We start from the raw sequence: 19,547 nt of genomic DNA on the forward strand, positions 1-19,547 counted from the left end.
ACATACTACTTTGCACCTTGAACTCCCCTCTTGCTCATATATGGTGTTGTTTTGTATTGCGGGTCAGAATAGCCAGAAAATCACGCTGGATCGCATACTGCAAAATGTGATGTATGTAGGACATCCTGGTATTTTGGCATACTGCATTTGGCATACTATTTAAACTGGTGGATGGCAGAATCACATCTTCTTGCAGCAGGAAAAACTGCTGGATACATATGAAATTTTGGAGAAAAGGTTAAACTAGCCTGTTTCTTAATTAAATCTGGCCATTCTTTAGTGAAAATCGGTAAAAACTGTAAAATAATAGCCTTATTTTAATGTGCAAATGGGTGTTTCTCACATTTTAGAATTGATTTGTCAATGCTGTACAATAATCTCACTAAACAAGTTCTCTTTCATGGCAGCACAAACATCATGGTGCACCGTGGGCATATGTGCCTTTAATGTGAACAGGATGGAAGTCTCTATTGATGGTTGAAACCGAGGAACCTATTTTTCAGGCAACTCCAGCAGCAGAGAAACCCAATTTAACCTCACAGCATATCCTACAGACAGAATCTGTGGGTGAGGCATCACACAAAGTGTCAGAAACATCTGTTCAATCTGTTTTGTGCTCCAGTGGACAGAATGCCAAGATCTCAGGGCACAGGGCTCTAAAAATGAAACACTGACAAGTCTGTCACACTTGATAAAAGAGAGAACAATAACAATCCTGTTGAAACTGCAGAGTGATAGAAAAATGGAGTGGAAGGGAGTTTTGCACAGTCGATGCACACACATGCCGCAGAAACGTTTCAGATAACACAAAACAGATAATTTTTTGTTCTCCTGCAGCCTCTCGCAGAGGTATTTCATGCTCCAGACAAGCCACCGCCACTGTGTGTCCTCTGAGGGGTGAAACAGGGGGAAGAGACACTCTCACTGGCTCATAACACTAAGAAGCCCAGTCACCACTGACAGAGTAGAGTTCACTGGGATGTGAGAAGAACCGTCTTCAGGCAACAAATGCAACAGTTCAAACACAAACTATAGCCTCTGCTCGCTATTTGCCATCATGCCCTTAAAAGTTATAAATACAACTAATTAGTCTGCCGCCTTCTGCAGGCCAGCAAGATGTAACGGCCTCCTCTCCACACCCATCACCCCATACCCACACACCCTTCTCATCGGATCGGCATGAGTGCTTAATAAGTGCTAAAACAGACAGCAACAGTATATAAAGCCCCTCAGAGATTTCTCCGTCTCACCGCCCTTAGCTTTCTTTTATCACTCCCTCACTCGTAAAAGGAGGTTTTAATTGCTGAATTTGCAGTGAGTCAACCCAGAGAGTCCAAAAGTTATCAACAAAAAGGGGCTGCCATTTTTTTAAATCTTCTGTCTAGGTTTTTTACTTAATTTATTGGAAATGAGCGAAGAGGCCAAAACAGAGCCATCATGCGGGGAGTACAGCAGGGGTGTCCCATGGCACCCCTTGAGAAAATGGTGGCAGTCCAGCAGGCTTTTCAATCAGGATGTTGGCCTGCCGCCCTTCCTGGAGCCAGGGGAGCCTCGGTGGATGGATGTGGACCGGCTCCAGAGGAATCTGGCAGCCTGCTCCTGGCCAGGATACATACCCGCTCCAATGTTTGTGCCTTACATCTCTGGGTCGATGCATCAGCCTGTCCAGAAGATTAGTAAGGAGCAGTATAAGTGGAGGGTCAGCCTAGAAGTGTCTCACTTCTTTCCTTCAGAGATTTCTCTCAGCATCAGAGACGGATTCCTGGAGGTTGAAGGTACGGAGCATTGGTGTACAGATCTGTTAATTAAACACCCCTGAAAGTTCACTTTATTAGCATTTCTAGTATTATTATCTCAAAGAGTAACAGAGTTATCCAAATAGACTTTCTCAATCCACAGAATAAACCCTGTAAAACTAAATACTGATAGAAAGGAAGCCGTTACAAAATTAGAAAGCTGCTTAAATAATGTGCTTGGGGAAATCACAGCTCTGTGGTAGAAATTAATTTCTGTGTTGAGTGGTTTCTCTGTGTTGCTTGATTCCTCTGTGTGTCCTCACATTCTTCCCCCATAAACGGTAATCCATCCCCAGGGAAACACGAGGAGAGGCCAGACGAGCATGGATTTATTGCCAGATGTTTTACAAGGAAATACAGGTATGCAAACAACGGTATTAACCTGCAGATGATGACATACCCACAGTTTAAGCCATTCTCAACACAGACTCAGCAGCCACAAGGAGGATCTGTTTTTGGATCCAATCCCTAAAATGCTCACTGATCTGAAAAATTAGATATTATGTACAACACTTTCAGTATTTGAAAACACTTGCACGTTGTATGTTGAGACACTGTAATCGGTTTCAGGCTCCCAGCTGAGATTGATGTTACCAAAATCACATCCACACTTTCTGTTGATGGTATCCTGTCCGTGGAAGCTCCAGTTTCCGAAACTGCTGTTCCCGCGGCCATCATCATTCCAATAAAGGTGATAACAACTTGGTAGTTTATTAACATTTAAAGGAAAAGTATGATATTTTGGTACATGTGCTTAATTGCTTTCTTGGCGAGAATTAGACGAGAAGATGGATACCACTTATGATATGTATCCAGAAATGTAAGGCTTGCTCTTTATGCTAAGCTAACCAGCTGCTGTCTGTAGCCCTACACAGTATTTCAAGATAGGCATGACAGTTGATCTATCTTTTCACCTAACTCATCAAAAAAGCACAGTTCTGAACAATGTCTGCTGACTACATCCAACTGAATATCCTTCTTTAGTCTCCACTTATGAAACGACCGGCATGCAAGTTAAGCATTGAAGTGTGGTGTGAAAGCTGAGCTAGCTAACCTTTAATCATTTCACTTCCCTGATGAAATTTCCTACAAATTTATGCACAAACACAGGTGGAGCTGGAGGCGACTGGAGAAAAACAGGAGCAAGATGAAGCCCCTGATACAGACCCAGATAGCTGCAGAGCACCAGAGGCCCTGTGTTTTCCTGCAGGGGAAAATAGGGAAGAGTCTCCACTAGAGGTCCATGGTGATCAGGCCCACCCTGGCAGCGCCGCAGCTGAACTTCAGCAGCATGAAGAGAGGAGGGAGCAGGAGGAGGAGACCCATGAAAAGCCACCTGGAGAGTCCCGACCTTCAGCACCCGTAGATGCCGAAGGCACAGAGAGTCTTCAAGATTCTTTTGAGCGTCACAAAGCCCAGGAAATCCAAGAAAGCCCGGACACAGATATGTCCAAACAGCTAGAAGACAAAGAACAGGCCGTTGAGGAAGAGATCCAGGTAATGGAAGTCTCAGGGGAAGTTGCTGAGGAGATCAGCCACCCTGAGGAGCCGGAGCTTGGCAAGAGTCCACCGAGTGAGGTCCAGAGCCAGGAGCTGGAGGCCCCCGACGTAAAACAAGAACACACTGAGTAGACACACAAATATCGTTGCACACACCACATACTGACAATATACTAAAACAGCCTGCAAAGCTTGCCCCGCACCAGTTCTACAGATGTTCTACAGATGCATTGTAGTCAATAGATACAGTATATCAACCATATATAACCATGCTGTCTTTGGAGCTCCAATAAAGCAATTGCATGTGGAAAAGTTAAATATTGTGTTAGTGTAACTCATTATGCTTTCACTTCCTCTAAAGCTTAAAATGAATGTGTGAATTTGCAACATTGTCCGGAGTAAGTAATCACATTTATGAGCATCGTCATACCTCTGAAAATACCTGAGTGCAAAATATGAAGTGATTAATTATCATGCCAGTTCAGCTGACATTAATCAGATATTATAGGTTTGCACAGCTGTGCATTAGTCACTTCTACAAGAGTAACTTGTCCAATCAGGCTGTTGCCATGGCAGCACAAGTCCACACATCATCTAATACCAATAAAGAACAAAGCGGCGCCTTTGCACAGCTAAAACTAGAGAAGCCTTTTGTTTCCTCAGTGTGATTCCAGTTTGGAAACTTTTTCAGACTTACCCCCCCTGATTCCAATACACAGAGAAGATTACATTATTTTTGCATCACACAACATGCAAAGGAACTGTCCCAATTCTTTGCACTTGCATACAAAAGCTCTGGCATTGCTGCGTCCGTGCGCTCGGCCCATTCTGCAGCAAACAGCAGCACCAATCTCACCCAGCACTAAGCCCTCCACTAATCTGCTGCCCAATTCCTTCTGTTATCCAACAATAACACCACAGGCTCCCTGGATCCTTGGTACCAGGCCAGTGAGTTGCACGGTTCTCAATAAAAAGACACAGATGTTAAGACACACTGGGAGATTGGCTGGACATTTTTATTGCATCAGCCAATACAAAGACATCGACAGAAGAAGAAGGCAGGAAACAACGTCTTTGGCAAACGAGCCAGTCCGTCTGCTCCAACAATCATGCAGCCATCTTCCTGAATGCTCCAATAGAAAAGAAATGCAAACCATATTGCAAAACCTGGAACACTTCAGATTGATATTTATAATGAATTGGCACAAATCGAAGTATATTTACAATACACTTTGGTAGAATACAGTATCAATGCACACAATTCACCCTCTAACAAAGCCACAAAAGGTTACTTACTTTCGTTTCTTGTCATTTTAAGAGACTTTCATTAACTCAAAAGATAAACAACTGTAACACCGAAGGAAGTCAAGGCACTCAAGTAAATAAGGCACATTTGTCTTTTTTTTAAACCAAAGAAATCACATACAATGTTTTAATGCAAAGACTGTTCCACTTAATTAATTGCATGTTAATATAAATACAAATTTGATTCACATAGTGTCATATTAAGTTACTGGTTACTGGGAATACTATGACTTATTATCAGTGGCCCAGCAGCTCTTGCATAACCTAAGGATATACCCATATATGATATTAAAGCTGCACAAGACAAGTTCACTCACTGCTTTAGCTTTAGCTGTTGGAACGTCTTTAAAAAGTTCAGACGGTTGTTAAAAAACACTTAATGCAGTTTTGAAGATATACACAGAATAGTAATACAAGAGAGTGATAACACCAGATGTGAAATTGAACATCAGTTTATATGACATAAATTTGTCATGTGCCAGTGACTGCCGAAAAGACATATTGGACCATTCTATTTAAAGTTGTGAAACAGAACCACATGGTCAAGTTTAGGCAACAAAACTACTACTGAAGGTTAGGAAAAGACCAGGGATAATTTTAAAAGGAGTCAAGGACGTAACTGTGCCATGGACAGAGATGAAACAGGCAGAATTATCACGGTTATCAGTGTTATCACAGTATTGTTAAAATGCGCTGAACATTTTTAAAAAGTAGTTTTTTTAAAAGTTTTATATTGAAAGGCACTTTTAAAATTATGAATAAAACATTTTGCATCAATGTTCTTTCTGCATATTCTGCAGACAGGGTGATCATCTTCGATCAAGTTTCCCTCAGCACTCTTAGAAAATGAAACACGACCACACTTCCGACGTGCTGTCGCTTCCTTACGCCAGGTTTTCATTGACAAAACAAAGCCACGTTGCTGCGCCTGTTGGCCAACTTTGGTTGATGGTGGACAGTATTTAACGTGAATTTTTCAAAGTACGCAAATCAATCACAGTTTTGACGACAATTCAAATTAAAAATGGTAAGACTAACCGTTGGGAATCTTATTACGTCCACAACAGAGTAGGTTAATTCAAATAAGTCAGCGTTGACTTTTGGTTTCACAGGGGACATGAACAGCTGTCTCCTAGGGGAAAGTTCTGCGTTTGTGCGACCCATCCATCCACCCTGACTTCCTTCCTACGTGGACTTTGGGGCTCTTAAAACTACGTCACCTGACTTCCTCGTTTGCACTAGAGGTTGCCGCCTAACAACAGAAATAAATAAGGGTCTTAAAAAGCTGCTAATACAATCGACCTACACGGCCATTTTGTTTTTTTTAGTGAGCACGTTCAGCTGGTCTGTAATCATTCTTTAATAAAAGACAACATGGGGACAAGAGTTAAACTAAACATCTTAAGTTTCGGGTTCTTCGTAGGACGTAGGTTTGATTCAGATCCCCTTTGCTGCATGTCTTCCCTCCTGTGCTGTCAATTGCATACATACTTCGCCTTGTGCAGCTTTAATAAGACCATCGGACGGGACTTACCTATTCCCCTAGTATATTTTACATATTTTAATTCCAGGTCTCTAACAACAACATGAAGCTGAAGGCCACACATTTCATATCAAACTTGTAATCAATTGTGCAGGATGATTTGTTATGTTTGTGAGGAGGTGGGGGGGTTTAGACCATAGGGGCCTCTTGGGGCTTGAGGGCCTCCACCTCCTGTGGGTCGCCACCCTCGTTGCTGAAGAGGTAATATGGAGGCGTCTGCCGAGCTTCGATGATGAGGACGCCCTCGGGGGACAAGGAGGCGAAAACTGTCAGAGGGTCCACGTCTATTGGGATCCTGATGAAACAGAGGAGAAAAGGTGAGAAAGTGTTTTTTGGATGTTAAGAGTAGCAGAAGCTTACTTAGTGGAAAATCTGTGAGCTTTTGTGTGTGTTCAGCATGTTTAAGAGCATGAGGGGGAGGAACAAAATAAGGAGAGCGGTGAGGAGAAACAGGACACTTCCTGCTTAGAGGTCATGCATTTGTTTCTCCATGAGAGCTGCTGGCTGTGCGGACACTGTTAAATGCTGGGATCTTTTTATTGACTCATTGTCAATAGCAGTAAACATCCTGCAGTCGGATGATCTTAGTGCTGCATGTCTAGGGAAGAAAAGTGAGAGATAAAAAAGACTTGCCTCCGGATTTAGACTGTTAAAAACATTCACCCCATATTCCTTTGCTGTAGCACTCATTTTAGACTCACAAAAACGATCTCACCAGGCAGTTTTTCATTAAAACTCTTCCAGCTCTGCGACAAAGACGAGGGAGGGGAAACACACAGTGGCTCCAGGTGTGAGGTAAAAATGATTCCAATTAATGAGAGTGTCTGTCTGGAGAAGTTTAACACCTGTACATTTCTATCTGTGTCCTAATCTGCTGCTCTCATCTGTCATATAGGCAACAGCTAATTTTGTGTCTGGCTTTCTTTTTTTGACTCTTTGCTTCCCTTTTTGACACTTCTTCTGCTGAAAATGTTCGGTTTGCCAGAGAAGAGTGGGATAATTGGCTTCCAAAACCTGCAGGAAAATCAGCCAGAGCTGCAGTACTGTATGTAAGGGATTACTACCATAAAACTGTACATCAGCTTTAGGAATAATGCCATTTAATGATGCTAAATTATCAAACTCATTGCATATCAAGTTTATTTTCAAAATAATACACGTCACTTTGGAATGCAAGTCCTCCAAAACTGGCTGCAGAAGTAAACACACAGAGAACGAGGCAAACTCTGTTCTTTGTCCAGACAGTGTAGCCAAATATGGGTATTGTAGGTTTTCTGTGTGAGCAGCCAAGTGCTTCTGGGAGTTAATATAAACATCAGACTGCTGTTCAGACGAGGAGACTGTGGGTTTACCCTCCATTTAATTAGAGAGGACCCTCCACTGGCTTCCCACTCCACTGAGAAATACAAGTCAGAAGGGACTGATAACTTCAGCACACAGAAGCAGACAGACAGAGAGGTCAAGTCAGGTCTATTTCTGTAGCCAAATATCACATTGAGCTTTACGGATCCACTGTAACAACAACAACAACCTTTAGACCAAGTTCACAGAGAAGACGAGCACAAACTTCCCCTAAAAAACTGGGGAACACAAGGACAAATCTGGATTAAATTTAGGACAAGAAAAACAAATAGAGCCGTAGGTGGGAAAAAGGCAATTACAAAAAAATAGAGGAGGCTGTGACGATAATAGAAATACAGAGACTAACAGTTGGATTATTAAATCCAATTTAGATAGAACAAGACCAATACAGTTGAAGTGGGTTGCAGGAAGAAGGTCCCTGAAAATGTCTTCCAGAGGCCCAGAGGACTGAAGACCTGGGCTGCGTTTGAAATCGCATACTATGCACCACATACTCAATACGTACACTATCATTCAACATACTTTTGTGTGAATAAACAATAGTATGTTTTTTAAACATAATAGGCTGTAATTGCTAGGTCACTTCCTGAGATCCTCCTTACTGGTCACCCGTGCCAACCTCAGCTCTACCATGCAATTACTGGAAAGGTAACAGGTCCAACGGTCGCAGGTGAAAAAAATCACATATTTCTTTAATTTATAGAAATGTAAAGTGAAGCATTATTGACAGATGCTTCGTTCACTGTCTGTTTGTCTGTTATGAACGCTGTAACTACTACCGCATTGCATTATGGGATATTTATGCCGCTCTGTGTCCAGTATTTGTATACTGTATTACTGTACTGTAATACTGTTTGTATTCTGTTACAATTCACAGAAAAATAAGTTTCAGACATACTTAAAAATCTCACATAGTGTTTGTAGCCTAAATATCATGCTAGTTTGTAATTTCATATAGATCACAGTGAAATTAGACTTCTGCTTTTAAACCAGCAGTGGGCAGCTGAAACGCAGGGGAGCAATTAGGGGTTCAGTGTCTTGCTCAAGGACACTTCAACACATAGACAACTGAGGAGCTGAGGATAACACCTCCAACCTTGTGGTATATAGCAAAACCACTTCTACTTCCTGTGCCACAGTTGTCCCAATCCACAATGCAATGGAAACAACCCTCCAGCCTTTTGTTGAGGGAACCAAGGCAATGCCAAATTTCCTTCCAATTTATCCAATAGTTGTTGAGACATTTCACTCACACCACCAATGTCAACCTCATACTCATCAGGATTCACCCTCTGGGGAGCATGAATGTCTGAACATAATTCCATGGCCATCCATCCCATAGCTATTGAGATATTTCAGTCTAAGTGATGGACTGACTGACTAACATATAAGCTATTATTAATTTATACTGTTGGGTGTAAAATATACCCGGTAAAAAAAAGATAATTTAAAGCAAGTATTTGAAGTTAATGTATGCCAGTATTAATGTTTAATATATTTACCAATTCCCAGCTGTAACCACACACACACACACACACACACACACACACACACACACACACACACACACACACACACACACACACACACACACACACACACACACACACACACACACACACACACAACACACACACACACACACACCTTCCTTCAACGAGCCAATTGCTGTGAAGCAAAGTTGCCCCTTCTGACAAAGTCAAATCACTCAGCCGGCCCATTATGCGGGACTCAGGCAGAAACCTTATCTGTTGAGCTCTGCAAGTTTATTTACCTCTGGCAAACGCACATTTTATCTCACACATTGATTTTGTACAGCTGCCAAAACACTGTCCAATATGCTTTTCCCTTCGCAGAGGTAGAGGGACGCACGACAGATAGACCGGACAGCCGGAGTCTGTACAACATGTAACTTGTGTGTTCCTGACCAGGGGGTTTTCAAGCTACCTTTGCCCTCAGAGCTGTTTTAACAACAACATGATTGGGTAATAAGTGACACATTTCATGTTTTAACAGAAAAATCCACCCTTGGATCTTTTTACACTGTTGTTTACTTTAAATCAGCAGTATATTCAAACAGAAGAGTTGGTAGTTTTCTTTTTAGGAGCAACATTTAACTGCTCCGTGTGCTTGACTGTGTTATATTTATTTGTCATGCATGGTGGAAAGCAACATTCACAAAGTACATTTATTATAGAACTGTACTGTAAGTCTAACTGACCATTCAAGAAGCCCTACCTCCCTCGGTTACTGTTGCTAGGCATATTAAGCTTTCGAGTCAATGCTGCAATTTCAATTTTATCAGTGAGAGATGTTTTAAAGGAAACAACATTACATTTTTATTCTACAATATACACTTGAGAGCTACCGTCACAATATAACATTAATTTGTCGGTGGAGTATTGTGAATCAAGAGGACGTTAAAACCCTGGTTCCATACAGTCTACGGTCCCAAGACAAACGTTAGGCAGCCCAGGTCTAGACTATTCACAGAAAAGGCAGGGGCAACAATGTTCTTGTTCAGCAGAGTAAGTCAATATCAGTGGTGGCTGCTGGTCTGTCAAGGAGGGGAGGCTCATTTTTTTGTGGCCTACATCATAAATGTGTTTATGTATTTATATGTAAATTCTACCCCTGCCAGCAGAGCTAGGCTGCTTAAACGGCCTTGGCCCAGCTGGAGCTGCTGCGCCAGGCTACTGTGAAGTGTGACCGTTCGGTGAGTGTGAGTGATCGTGACGGGGGAGAAGTTCCGCAGCTGCCGCTGCTCGTTGGGGAAAGAAACCGCAGAGTGACAGAACAGAGTCGCCAAACACAACGCTAGTCGTTTTTAACAAAGACAAAGTCTCTGGGAATCGGTAAAGTCTCCGGATCAGTTCAGAACAACAGAATGAAAAACTTGGAAAATGCTTTCTAGCGCATATTTAGTCAATAAAATGTACACACAGCAGTACATATTTCACCACTTCTTTTTTTGGTGACATGTTAGGGGAAGCTGAGCTTACCTTGCAGTCTTAGAGCAATCGCCACTGGTCAATATATTGTTTTATTTTAAGCTAAAGTTATGAGTCCGTCAGAAACTTCTGTCTGTACACCGTTAGCAACATGTGCGGAGGTTAGCATAACAAGCTAGTAAGCTAATGTGTGAGTGTGTCACCTATGGCAAGCACAAATTACTAGGTCTGTTGCTAATGTAGGATCAAGGGTCAATTGTGAGGTACTCCTTTTTAATGCTGGCCCAAAGCTACGATCACTGCCACGGTGATCGATAACACATCAGTATTCATGTGCTTCAGTTTTGTTCTTTTCTTTCTTTAAGGTTACTTTTGGGCTTTTTATGCCTTTTTATTTTAAAGTACAAATATTGAAAGGAAATGGGGGAGAGAGAGCAGCGGGTCGGGGTTAAACCCTGGCTGCTGCGGCGAGGACTTAGCCTTTGTATACAGGGCGCTCGCTCCACCAGGTGAGCCACTGGGTGCCCATATTTGTTGTTGTTTTTAAAAGTTATTGCATATGTATTACCCCGAAAATCCCAAATAGTATATGAAATCAGGAATAGTAATCAAACTTTAATCATTATGCCTCAACATGAATTATTTATTAGTTTATATTCTCAGAAGGATAGCACCGTGCATGTGCAGGTTGTCCCAGGTACTGAAACAGATAGACAAAGATTTTAAATATATACATTTGTTTAGGTCATAACTTGTGTTATAAATTGTTATGTATTAGCCACCTAACGGTAAAGTAGCTCCAACCAGCTACATTAAAATGCTACTTACACATTACTGCCTCTATGATAATAAACCAGTGATATTATATCACGCACACAATGTTGACTTTTACTCTTTGTACTTTTAGTACATTTAGCTAATAATAGCTCTGACCTTCACTTCAGTGCGGCAACTAACGATTATTTTCTGCCAAGTATTTTTTCAATTAATTTAGAATGAGTTGTTTATTATAATTCCTGTAAATTATCAGAAAATAACAAATTCCTAAATCTCAAGAGGACACCTTTAAACCATCAGATAAACGTAGTGAAGAATAAAAGTAGTAATAGTTCTTCCCTCTGAATTTTAGTGGAGTAAAAGTATAAAGTAGCACAAGATGAAAATACTCCTGTTAAGTAGTGATGAAAGTTGAAGTGAAGTTTATTCCTATTATTATTATTATTATTATTATCATTATTATTATTATTATTATCATAAGAAACAGAATTAAAAAAAAAGAGCAGTGCTTCAATTAAAAGAACATTCTCAGCCATGTGAACTAGCTCTGTGACTTCTCTGTGCTATCTCACTGTTTCATATAAGCAGAGGATTTGGGAATCGAGGTCAGTTATTTATATATGACCCCCTCCCCTCCCCCTCCACCCCCTTTCTTTATATCCAGTCCGTCACTGGTTTTAGGTTTTGCAGAGCTGAGGAGAGCACAGACCTGATCCGAGGGCTTTCCAATTAAAAGGATTGTGATATGAACGATGCGGGCCGAGCGCAACTTGCTTACTAATTAGCCGACAGGAAATGAGCAGAGCTGGAGTGACGCACCAGCGAGACAGCGATTCGCACCAGCGATTAGCGCTGCTGTTTGAAGTCTTCTTGCTGCCCAATTAAAAGGTGGAGAGCTGGGAAGATTGTGGAAACCTCTGTGGCCTGTTTGGCTTGGATGAGTTTACAATATATATATAAATATATTTAAAAAATCAACAATATGTGAGACGTTTGGGCAGTCCTGCTCAGCGATAACGCTTCTGAGTAGCGGGGTGTTGTTTTCTGTCTGTGGCTGCTGTTTGGAGTTGACACATTTGGATTGGAGAGTTGTTTGAACTCTCGAAGCCGACATGAGTTTGGAGCAGTAGTTCAAAACTGTTTAAAGTGAGAGCTGTGGAGTGACTTATTAGTGCCTTTACGCTCGGAAGAGATAAAACAGCAATAAAATGTGCAGGATGTAAAATTAAGGAACACTTTTATCTGTGTATTGATCACCTATTAACGAACAGCGAACAGCTACCATCCAAAATCGCTTTTTTAACCACTAATACAGCTCAAAATACCACCAAAAGTCTGAAGTAGCATGATAAGAGTCCCTACACATAAATCAAAGCACCAACAACGTAGTTAGTGAAACCGGAGTTTATTAAAAAAAAAAACTGTTTTACAATGCTACAAGCCTTAGCAACCGGCTACGTCCATATTGACAGTCCATACAAGTTGATAACCAAATGTATTTTGAACAATATTAGTGTTTAAAATAAGCCGTTTTGGATTGTTCAGCGTTCCATCCCAAGCTACTCACCGTTAGATACTCAATGTTAGCGACTCTCCAGGAATTTTCTGTTTTTAGGTGATAAACAAAAAAACCCTCTCCCGATGGCTTATTTGACTTATATTCATGCTGAAAAGACCATGTGATGCTTTTACGCTGGAATTAACCTTTAATATGAAGACACTTCAACACTATACCTTGAATATGTGGCCACAGATGTTGTATGGTGAGAATTAAAGCCCTTTGTGTCCATAACGTAGAGAAAGATACAAAAAGAGTGTCCAGCTGCCATTCCTTGTGATACAGAGCTCACTGAGATTATACTCACTGTATCTTCTTTGTGAAATTCTTTGTCACTATTCCTCCTTCTTCCTGCTTCTCTTCGTGTTTTCCTGTTTGAAAAAGAAAACATCAGCTGGTGAGTGAATGAGTCGACGGTAACCTAATGTAAACTCTGAACATTGTGCAATAGTTTAGCGACATCATGGGGTCATACGTGTCAACAGGACCTTTATCATATTTACTGCACGTTTCATGACTCTTTAAACCTTTGAATGTATTAATGCGCTTTATAATGGATATAAATGAAAAAAAAGGTGGAGATCTCAACAGGTTTTCATTGCTCAACCCCCCTAGTGATGAAATGATGAGATATTCTTTCAGTTACTTTCTTCTGCAGAAAAACAAACAGCCCATGTTAGTCTGTTGTTGTAGAGTTAAGCACCCCCTCCTCCACCTTCTCCTCCCAGCTCTGTTTATGGCTGTTCTATCTCCTGGGCCTGCTCGCAGCTGCTCTGGGGCTGCTAAATATCACTGCCGCCGCCAGCAGCGCGGCCTGCTCCACCCCTCAACCCCCATCTGCACTCTGGGCTCGACTATGCGCTACCCTATACCCCCACAGTGACGTCTCTGCCTGCCAAAAGAGCTGGACTCCATCAGAGATCAAGTGTGGAATAAAACTGTGCTAAGATCACCGGTGAAGTCATGATAGTATTATTTAAACCTCACCAAGACTTAAAACGATCCTGTTTCATGAATAATGGATGTTTTTGGTCAGAGAGTAGTCCAACAGGGCGCTGCCTCTCCTCATCTTCAAGACACTCACGACAGAGATGCCAAATTCCAGATGCTCTATGTAATGCTCATAATACTGAATGTTCTGGGAGGGGAGATGTTGGATGGGATACGACCGTCGTGCATAATGTATCAAAATGTTTTTCTGCCTGTAGATACAAGTGTCAAGGACATTTTGCACATTTGCAGATTCAGTTTTTTCCCTTCAGTTTGTTAGTTTGCAGTGTTTATACCATTAACAATGAAGGCAGGTTTATTTTGTTTATTGTTTAATGAGGATCCCCATTAGCTAACGCACAAATGCCAGGCTAGTCTTCCTGGGGACAGGAAGCAACAGCAAGCAACTAGCTGGTGAACGTATTGGACCACTGAGCGGCTAAAGCAAGAGTGGTGGAGACCAAAAACTGAGCTAAAGGGTGAATATTAGATAGATTTTAGATAGATTTGATATTAATTGTCTGGTGATAACATTAGTGTTGTCTGTAGCTTCAGCTTGATGCCCTATATATACACATTACATCTGTTGCATTACTTCTTCCAGTGTAACTATTTTAATCTGTGCCGCCACTGTTAAATAAACAGACGAATGAAATAAACAAAATGCAGCTGGTTCCACTGCCCCTGAGCATCCAAAAATATGAGACCTCCTCTTCCACAGTCATTGTTTACAGTCCCATTAGCAATTTGAAATGTGAGAATGTTGCAGTTTATTAATTGATAAATTAATGGCGATAGCCAATGGGTTCCACCTCTTTTGTTCCACAGGGACGGTTTATTAATTGGACAATGCTGCTTCTAAATTCTTACAAGTCTCGTCCTGTTACCTACAGATTCTGCATTTATATGCATATTTGGGTTTATAGAGATCAGTCTGTTGCTGGTTTGATTAGCTCAGTTTGGTACAAAACTAGCTCTCTGGCTGAGGCAAAGTTGAGTGTGCTTCGCTCACTTTCGATGGCGGAAATTCATGAGGTATTTTTGTAGGTTTTGGCCTTCGGGGTTGACAATAAATATCTTTCTTTAGTGTCTTTCGTTGAAAAAGTTTGGGAATATCTGATTAATAACATTAATGGTGTCGCAACGGCACATTTTTTTTTTGTGAAATTAGCTTCAGGAAGTTTTCCTTCAACAAGATTTGAATGGTACGTTCAGTGAATGCAACCAGGCAGAAACTCGTGGTGTCACTCAGGTGAACTCAAAGCAACAGACTGAAAATGAGGATGAGTACACAGAGTTCATGTAGAGAATTCTGTGTTAAACATTTGTTCGTTCATGTAATGAACACCTCAAACATGCTTGTATCACGCTCCATGTCACGCTTTTAGAATGGGGGTCGAGTCACTGCGACAGGCAGGCCCAACATGGCGCTGATTGAATGACCCAACTGGCATACCAACAATGTGTTTATAAAAAACCCACAGTTAGGGGCCCTGCTGTCCTCTGTGCCCGCCTCAGCCCCCGGGTATCCCTGGAATTCATCTGTCTCTCGACATGAGGAAGCAACTTCTACAACTTCCTCCTAGAATCAGTGACTGAGCTTGAACGTGACACCAGCAGAAGACTGTACTTGTGCGAGGACTGCTGGGTAAAAAAGTCTGATCCTCTTTCCAGATCATTCTCTCTGGTTTGTCTTATTGTAAACAGAGACTGTTGTCACGGGCCTTGCCTTAAATCTAAATCGAGCTCATGGGTGACTGAGGGAGTGATTCTCCAGGAATCTGAAACAGGTGTCCGAGCTCCAGGATCTGCCTGCCAACGTTCAACTCCCCAGTCCCCGTAAATCTGATCGGCTCTTCCATATCAAGACTCATTCATGCTAAGACTGTGTCCTACCACCAAGGCTTTCACTGTGCTGCCTCAGATCTACTGCCAGTGAAAGAGTTGATATTTGTGAGCCAGGTCAGAGAGAGGACCCTGACAGGCTGTTTGAGGATCACTGAACTGCATCCTTGAATGGGTTTTGGATGTATTTTACTTATGCACATGGATAATGATGTATTGTCCAGAACTTTTATTTCTCACATGATGAATTATCTTTACAATGTTTTGTCTGAATTTGACTTCCTGGTTAAAAAGGTTCAATAAATATATGGATGAATATATTGAAGGGATAAGCAGTGTTTTAGTGAGAGGTTTTAGAAATAGTCCTACCTGCTAAGAAATGGTTTGACTCGCCCCCAAAAGGTTGTAAAAGTTATTATTATTTAATAGTTATTTAAACTATACTACATCTGTTCAATTCTGTTTCCTTTAATCTTTCATCTCCCTAAATTAAGATGCTGTTTCATTTTCCACAGAGCCCGAGAGACATTTCTGTGTGGAAAAACTTCTTTCATTTCAGTATCTTTCGTCCAAAAAGTCACTACCTTAAATTGTCTTTAAAACATTCAGAATATACCTTTAAAACATACACAATATTAGATTTCCCCATATACAATACTGAGGGCATGACCTCAATGTACTTAATGTCACTGCAAGTAAATGTCTTGACATATTTTTTTCTATTTTATGTTTTTTCTGTGCAGTTTGTCTTAAAATTAACATTATTTTATTTCTGATTATGGATTAGACTGATTAAACCCCCTACTTTATTGGGTCTGAATAAAACTGAGCTGATGGTTGTCACCAGGTTGGTTCACTTTGACCTCTTTACTGATACAATAAGCAAGTAAGAAAGTTTTCCTCCCCTCAAAAGGCCCTGATCCCCAAAGAACTTGATTATAAAATGATGTATCCACCTGAAAGAAGTGGTAACATTTAGTAAAGGCCATCGTCCCAACTCACCTGACACTTCTACAAACCCGTCTCTCGTTTTGACGTTTAATTCCCCTGGTTTGAAGCTGTGGACGTTCACGCAAACTTTCCAGGGTTCCCCCCCGGTGGTGGTGGGGGAGCTCCGGGAGGAAGGCTCGCTGTACCTGCTGGTGTACAGCGTGGGGCCTCCCGTGGACTGACGCGGGGGGAAACCTGTGCGTAAACTGCTGCTGAAGGGCGAGGAACTGAGGCGCGTGCTGAGCCGACCCGGCCGAGCCCAGCCCGGCCAATCCATTGACAATTCATCGGGGAAATGTGGCATCCCAAAGTCTTCATCCATAAACCGTGAGGCCATCTGATCCCTGAACGGAGACTGATCTCTGAAGGGCGATTCTCCGAACGGATCCCTGGGAAACCTCTGCCGGCTTCCCGTCGTGTAGAAGTCTCCCTCCGCCATGTCCAGCCGAGTTCAAAACCAGTTCAAGTTCTGCTGTTTGCGCCAAACAACCCCGAACCCAAACTTTTCTTTAGGAAAAAAACAACTATGTATAGCTATGTGGAGTAAAACGTTGTCTCTTTTGGATTTTACGCATCAACGTCACGCAGCCCGTCACCAGCTGATCCAACCAACTGAAAGTGCGCACTGCCTTTTCCTAAAAAAGTGTATCCCTCCTGGCTGTGGGTTTTATACTGGACGGTGATTTCCCAGACGATGAGTCGGCACAGAGCAAATGTCGGGAAAGTGCTGGGAGGATCTGGAGAGCAACAGCACTGCAAAAAAATACCCATCCAAGACGTCAACCAGTTTTCAAATCCTTAAAGTAAAGACAACAGAAGGAAAGGACGGCCTGATCTAATTCAAATCAGCCGCTGCAGTTCTTCATTCGGGATTAAAAACAGGTTAGGGTCTAAATTAATATTAAATGACTTGCTGATGTAGATATTTTTTGCAGTGCATGCCCAGCAGCTGACCCAAGCCCAGCCCCCCTTTTACCAAATGAAGTGACTGTCCACATGTCACTCAGACAGAAGCCGGAGCTCCCTCCTCTCGGTGACTCACTGGCTTTTTAATAGAAAATAACGCAGAGCTTCAGGTCAAACACACTGATGTCACAGTACAGATAAAACACAACAGCTAAGAAGTCAACTTTGTGAAGGCGGCCCGTGTTTACGGCTGTAAATAAGTGTGCTGTCAGGACATAAAACAGGACGTTTTTTTATTCAGAACATGATTTTATAGAGCTTATTCTAAACACACGGTGAGAAGGGAAGTTGATTTCACGGGGACGATTCAATTTCCAGCTGACAACGTTATTACAATGTAGCATTCCCACTGACACAAGATAAAATGTGACAGTATGAAGAACAGTTGCAATATGCCCCTTCATGTGGGAAACGGGCAAGGATGAGTCATTTAACACTGAAACACTGGATCACTATTGCTATATGACTTTGTTATTGGGATTTTCAAAATAACAAAAGACATGATCAGAGGGTTCTTTACACAAAGACGGATAGAGTCCATTGATTGATGCCTGACGGGCATATTGTCTTCTTTTCCTCTTCATTAAATACATCTATCCAACATTTTAACACCCAACAAAAGGCCCAAATCACATTCTTTAAATCAAATAATCACACTTGTTGTGTATAATATATACAATGCAGAATCATATTTACGCCACAGTAATTACATATTCAAAATGATCTTGCATGACAACTGATGCAAACTTTACATTGTGAGATGGGGAGAGGACGCCCATCTAGAAAGTTCATCAACACGACCGCACAAAACTTCCACCGGCACTTCGTCTACGCTGGTCGACACGAGTCGTCACCACTTATAGTTAATGGACGACTCCTGTGCCAAGTCCCCTTCCTCTTCCAGAGTCATATTTCCCTCATTTGTCCAATTTAGTTGACATTCAGGGAAATAAGCTGAGAGAATTGAGTGCATAGAGAGCAGTCTGTCAGGCCTGGAGCAGTTAACACAGACAGGATGAAGGATTTGAAGTGATTGAGAAATACAACTTTCTTAATTACACGGAAAGGCAGTTTCACACTCCCTCCACATTCTTCAAAAACTCAATGCAGCCTCGAAATTACCTTTAAAGAAATACTTTGACATTTTAGGAAAATATCACCTCTCGCCGAGAGTAATATAAGAAGATCGATACAACTCTGATTTTGTTTTTTTAATTTCTAAAGATTTTTTTTTTGTTTGATTTGGAATCTGTTCTATCGGGTCTTCGGGTCTTCGTGCTGAGGTTAGTTAGCCGGCTGCAGCTTTATATTTAACCATCAGACATGAGAGTGGTATTGATCTCCTCATCTAAACTGTCTGCAAGAAAACAATTAAGCGCATCTCCCAAAATATCAAACATTTACTTAGAACAAACCAAAAAAAAACGCTCCTTTGTCTCTTGAACATCTTCTACTTTGAGGTTCATGTGTGAGTGAGAATAATTTACAACAAACCAAAAATAAAGGACATCAGTGTCATAATAACTTTAAACTGACAGTGTTGCATAGCAAGATTGACCACCACTGAGAGGAACAACAACAAAGCAATAAATATTAAATAAGAAATAAATAAGGACGGTGCTGCACAATTTAAAAAAAACTTGACCTTCATTTGTCATGTAACATACTGTATGTTTGGTTCCAGTGTAGCAAGAAAACATTATTCAAGTAAATTGAGAATCAATCATTTCATTAGTTCAGCCTTGGCAACTTGTTCTTTCTTTGCCCATCTTTTGAAAGCATATCAAATAAAAGCTCAAGACGACAATTTAAGCATTGATGTAGATTTAAAACATCTAATATATTACCCTTTAAAGTCTCCTTTTTCCTCACAAAACAAATTCCTTACATTTTATTGGAGCTGTCAATGAGAAAACCTCCTCTGACACCGTGGAGATTTTGTCAAAAGAAACCTCCTCGCTGTC

At 41.4% G+C, this 19,547-nt stretch overlaps 2 protein-coding genes across 2 annotated transcripts; one reads left to right on the forward strand and one right to left on the reverse strand.

Moving 5' to 3' along the window:
- The first annotated feature begins 1,268 nt into the window (after nucleotides 1-1,268).
- On the forward strand, nucleotides 1,269-4,200 carry LOC310946133 (uncharacterized protein). Its single transcript, XM_083912487.1, has 4 exons — nucleotides 1,269-1,775; nucleotides 2,093-2,156; nucleotides 2,367-2,487; nucleotides 2,907-4,200. The coding sequence occupies exons 1-4, from the start codon at nucleotides 1,409-1,411 to the stop codon at nucleotides 3,426-3,428; spliced, it is 1,074 nt and encodes a 357-aa protein (XP_083768613.1). The 5' UTR covers nucleotides 1,269-1,408; the 3' UTR covers nucleotides 3,429-4,200.
- Nucleotides 4,201-4,296: 96 nt separating this feature from the next.
- hspb8 (heat shock protein b8) lies at nucleotides 4,297-17,552 on the reverse strand. Its single transcript, XM_083912488.1, has 3 exons — nucleotides 16,630-17,552; nucleotides 13,100-13,163; nucleotides 4,297-6,439 (listed from the first exon to the last, which is right to left on the reverse strand). Exons 1-3 carry the CDS (start codon nucleotides 17,054-17,056, stop codon nucleotides 6,274-6,276), a joined length of 657 nt encoding a protein of 218 aa, XP_083768614.1. The 5' UTR covers nucleotides 17,057-17,552; the 3' UTR covers nucleotides 4,297-6,273.
- Between the last annotated feature and the right edge of the window lie 1,995 nt (nucleotides 17,553-19,547).

The sequence above is a fragment of the Echiichthys vipera genome (genome assembly GCF_963691815.1).
Source record: "Echiichthys vipera genome assembly, chromosome: 4".
Lineage (NCBI taxonomy): Eukaryota > Metazoa > Chordata > Actinopteri > Perciformes > Trachinidae > Echiichthys > Echiichthys vipera.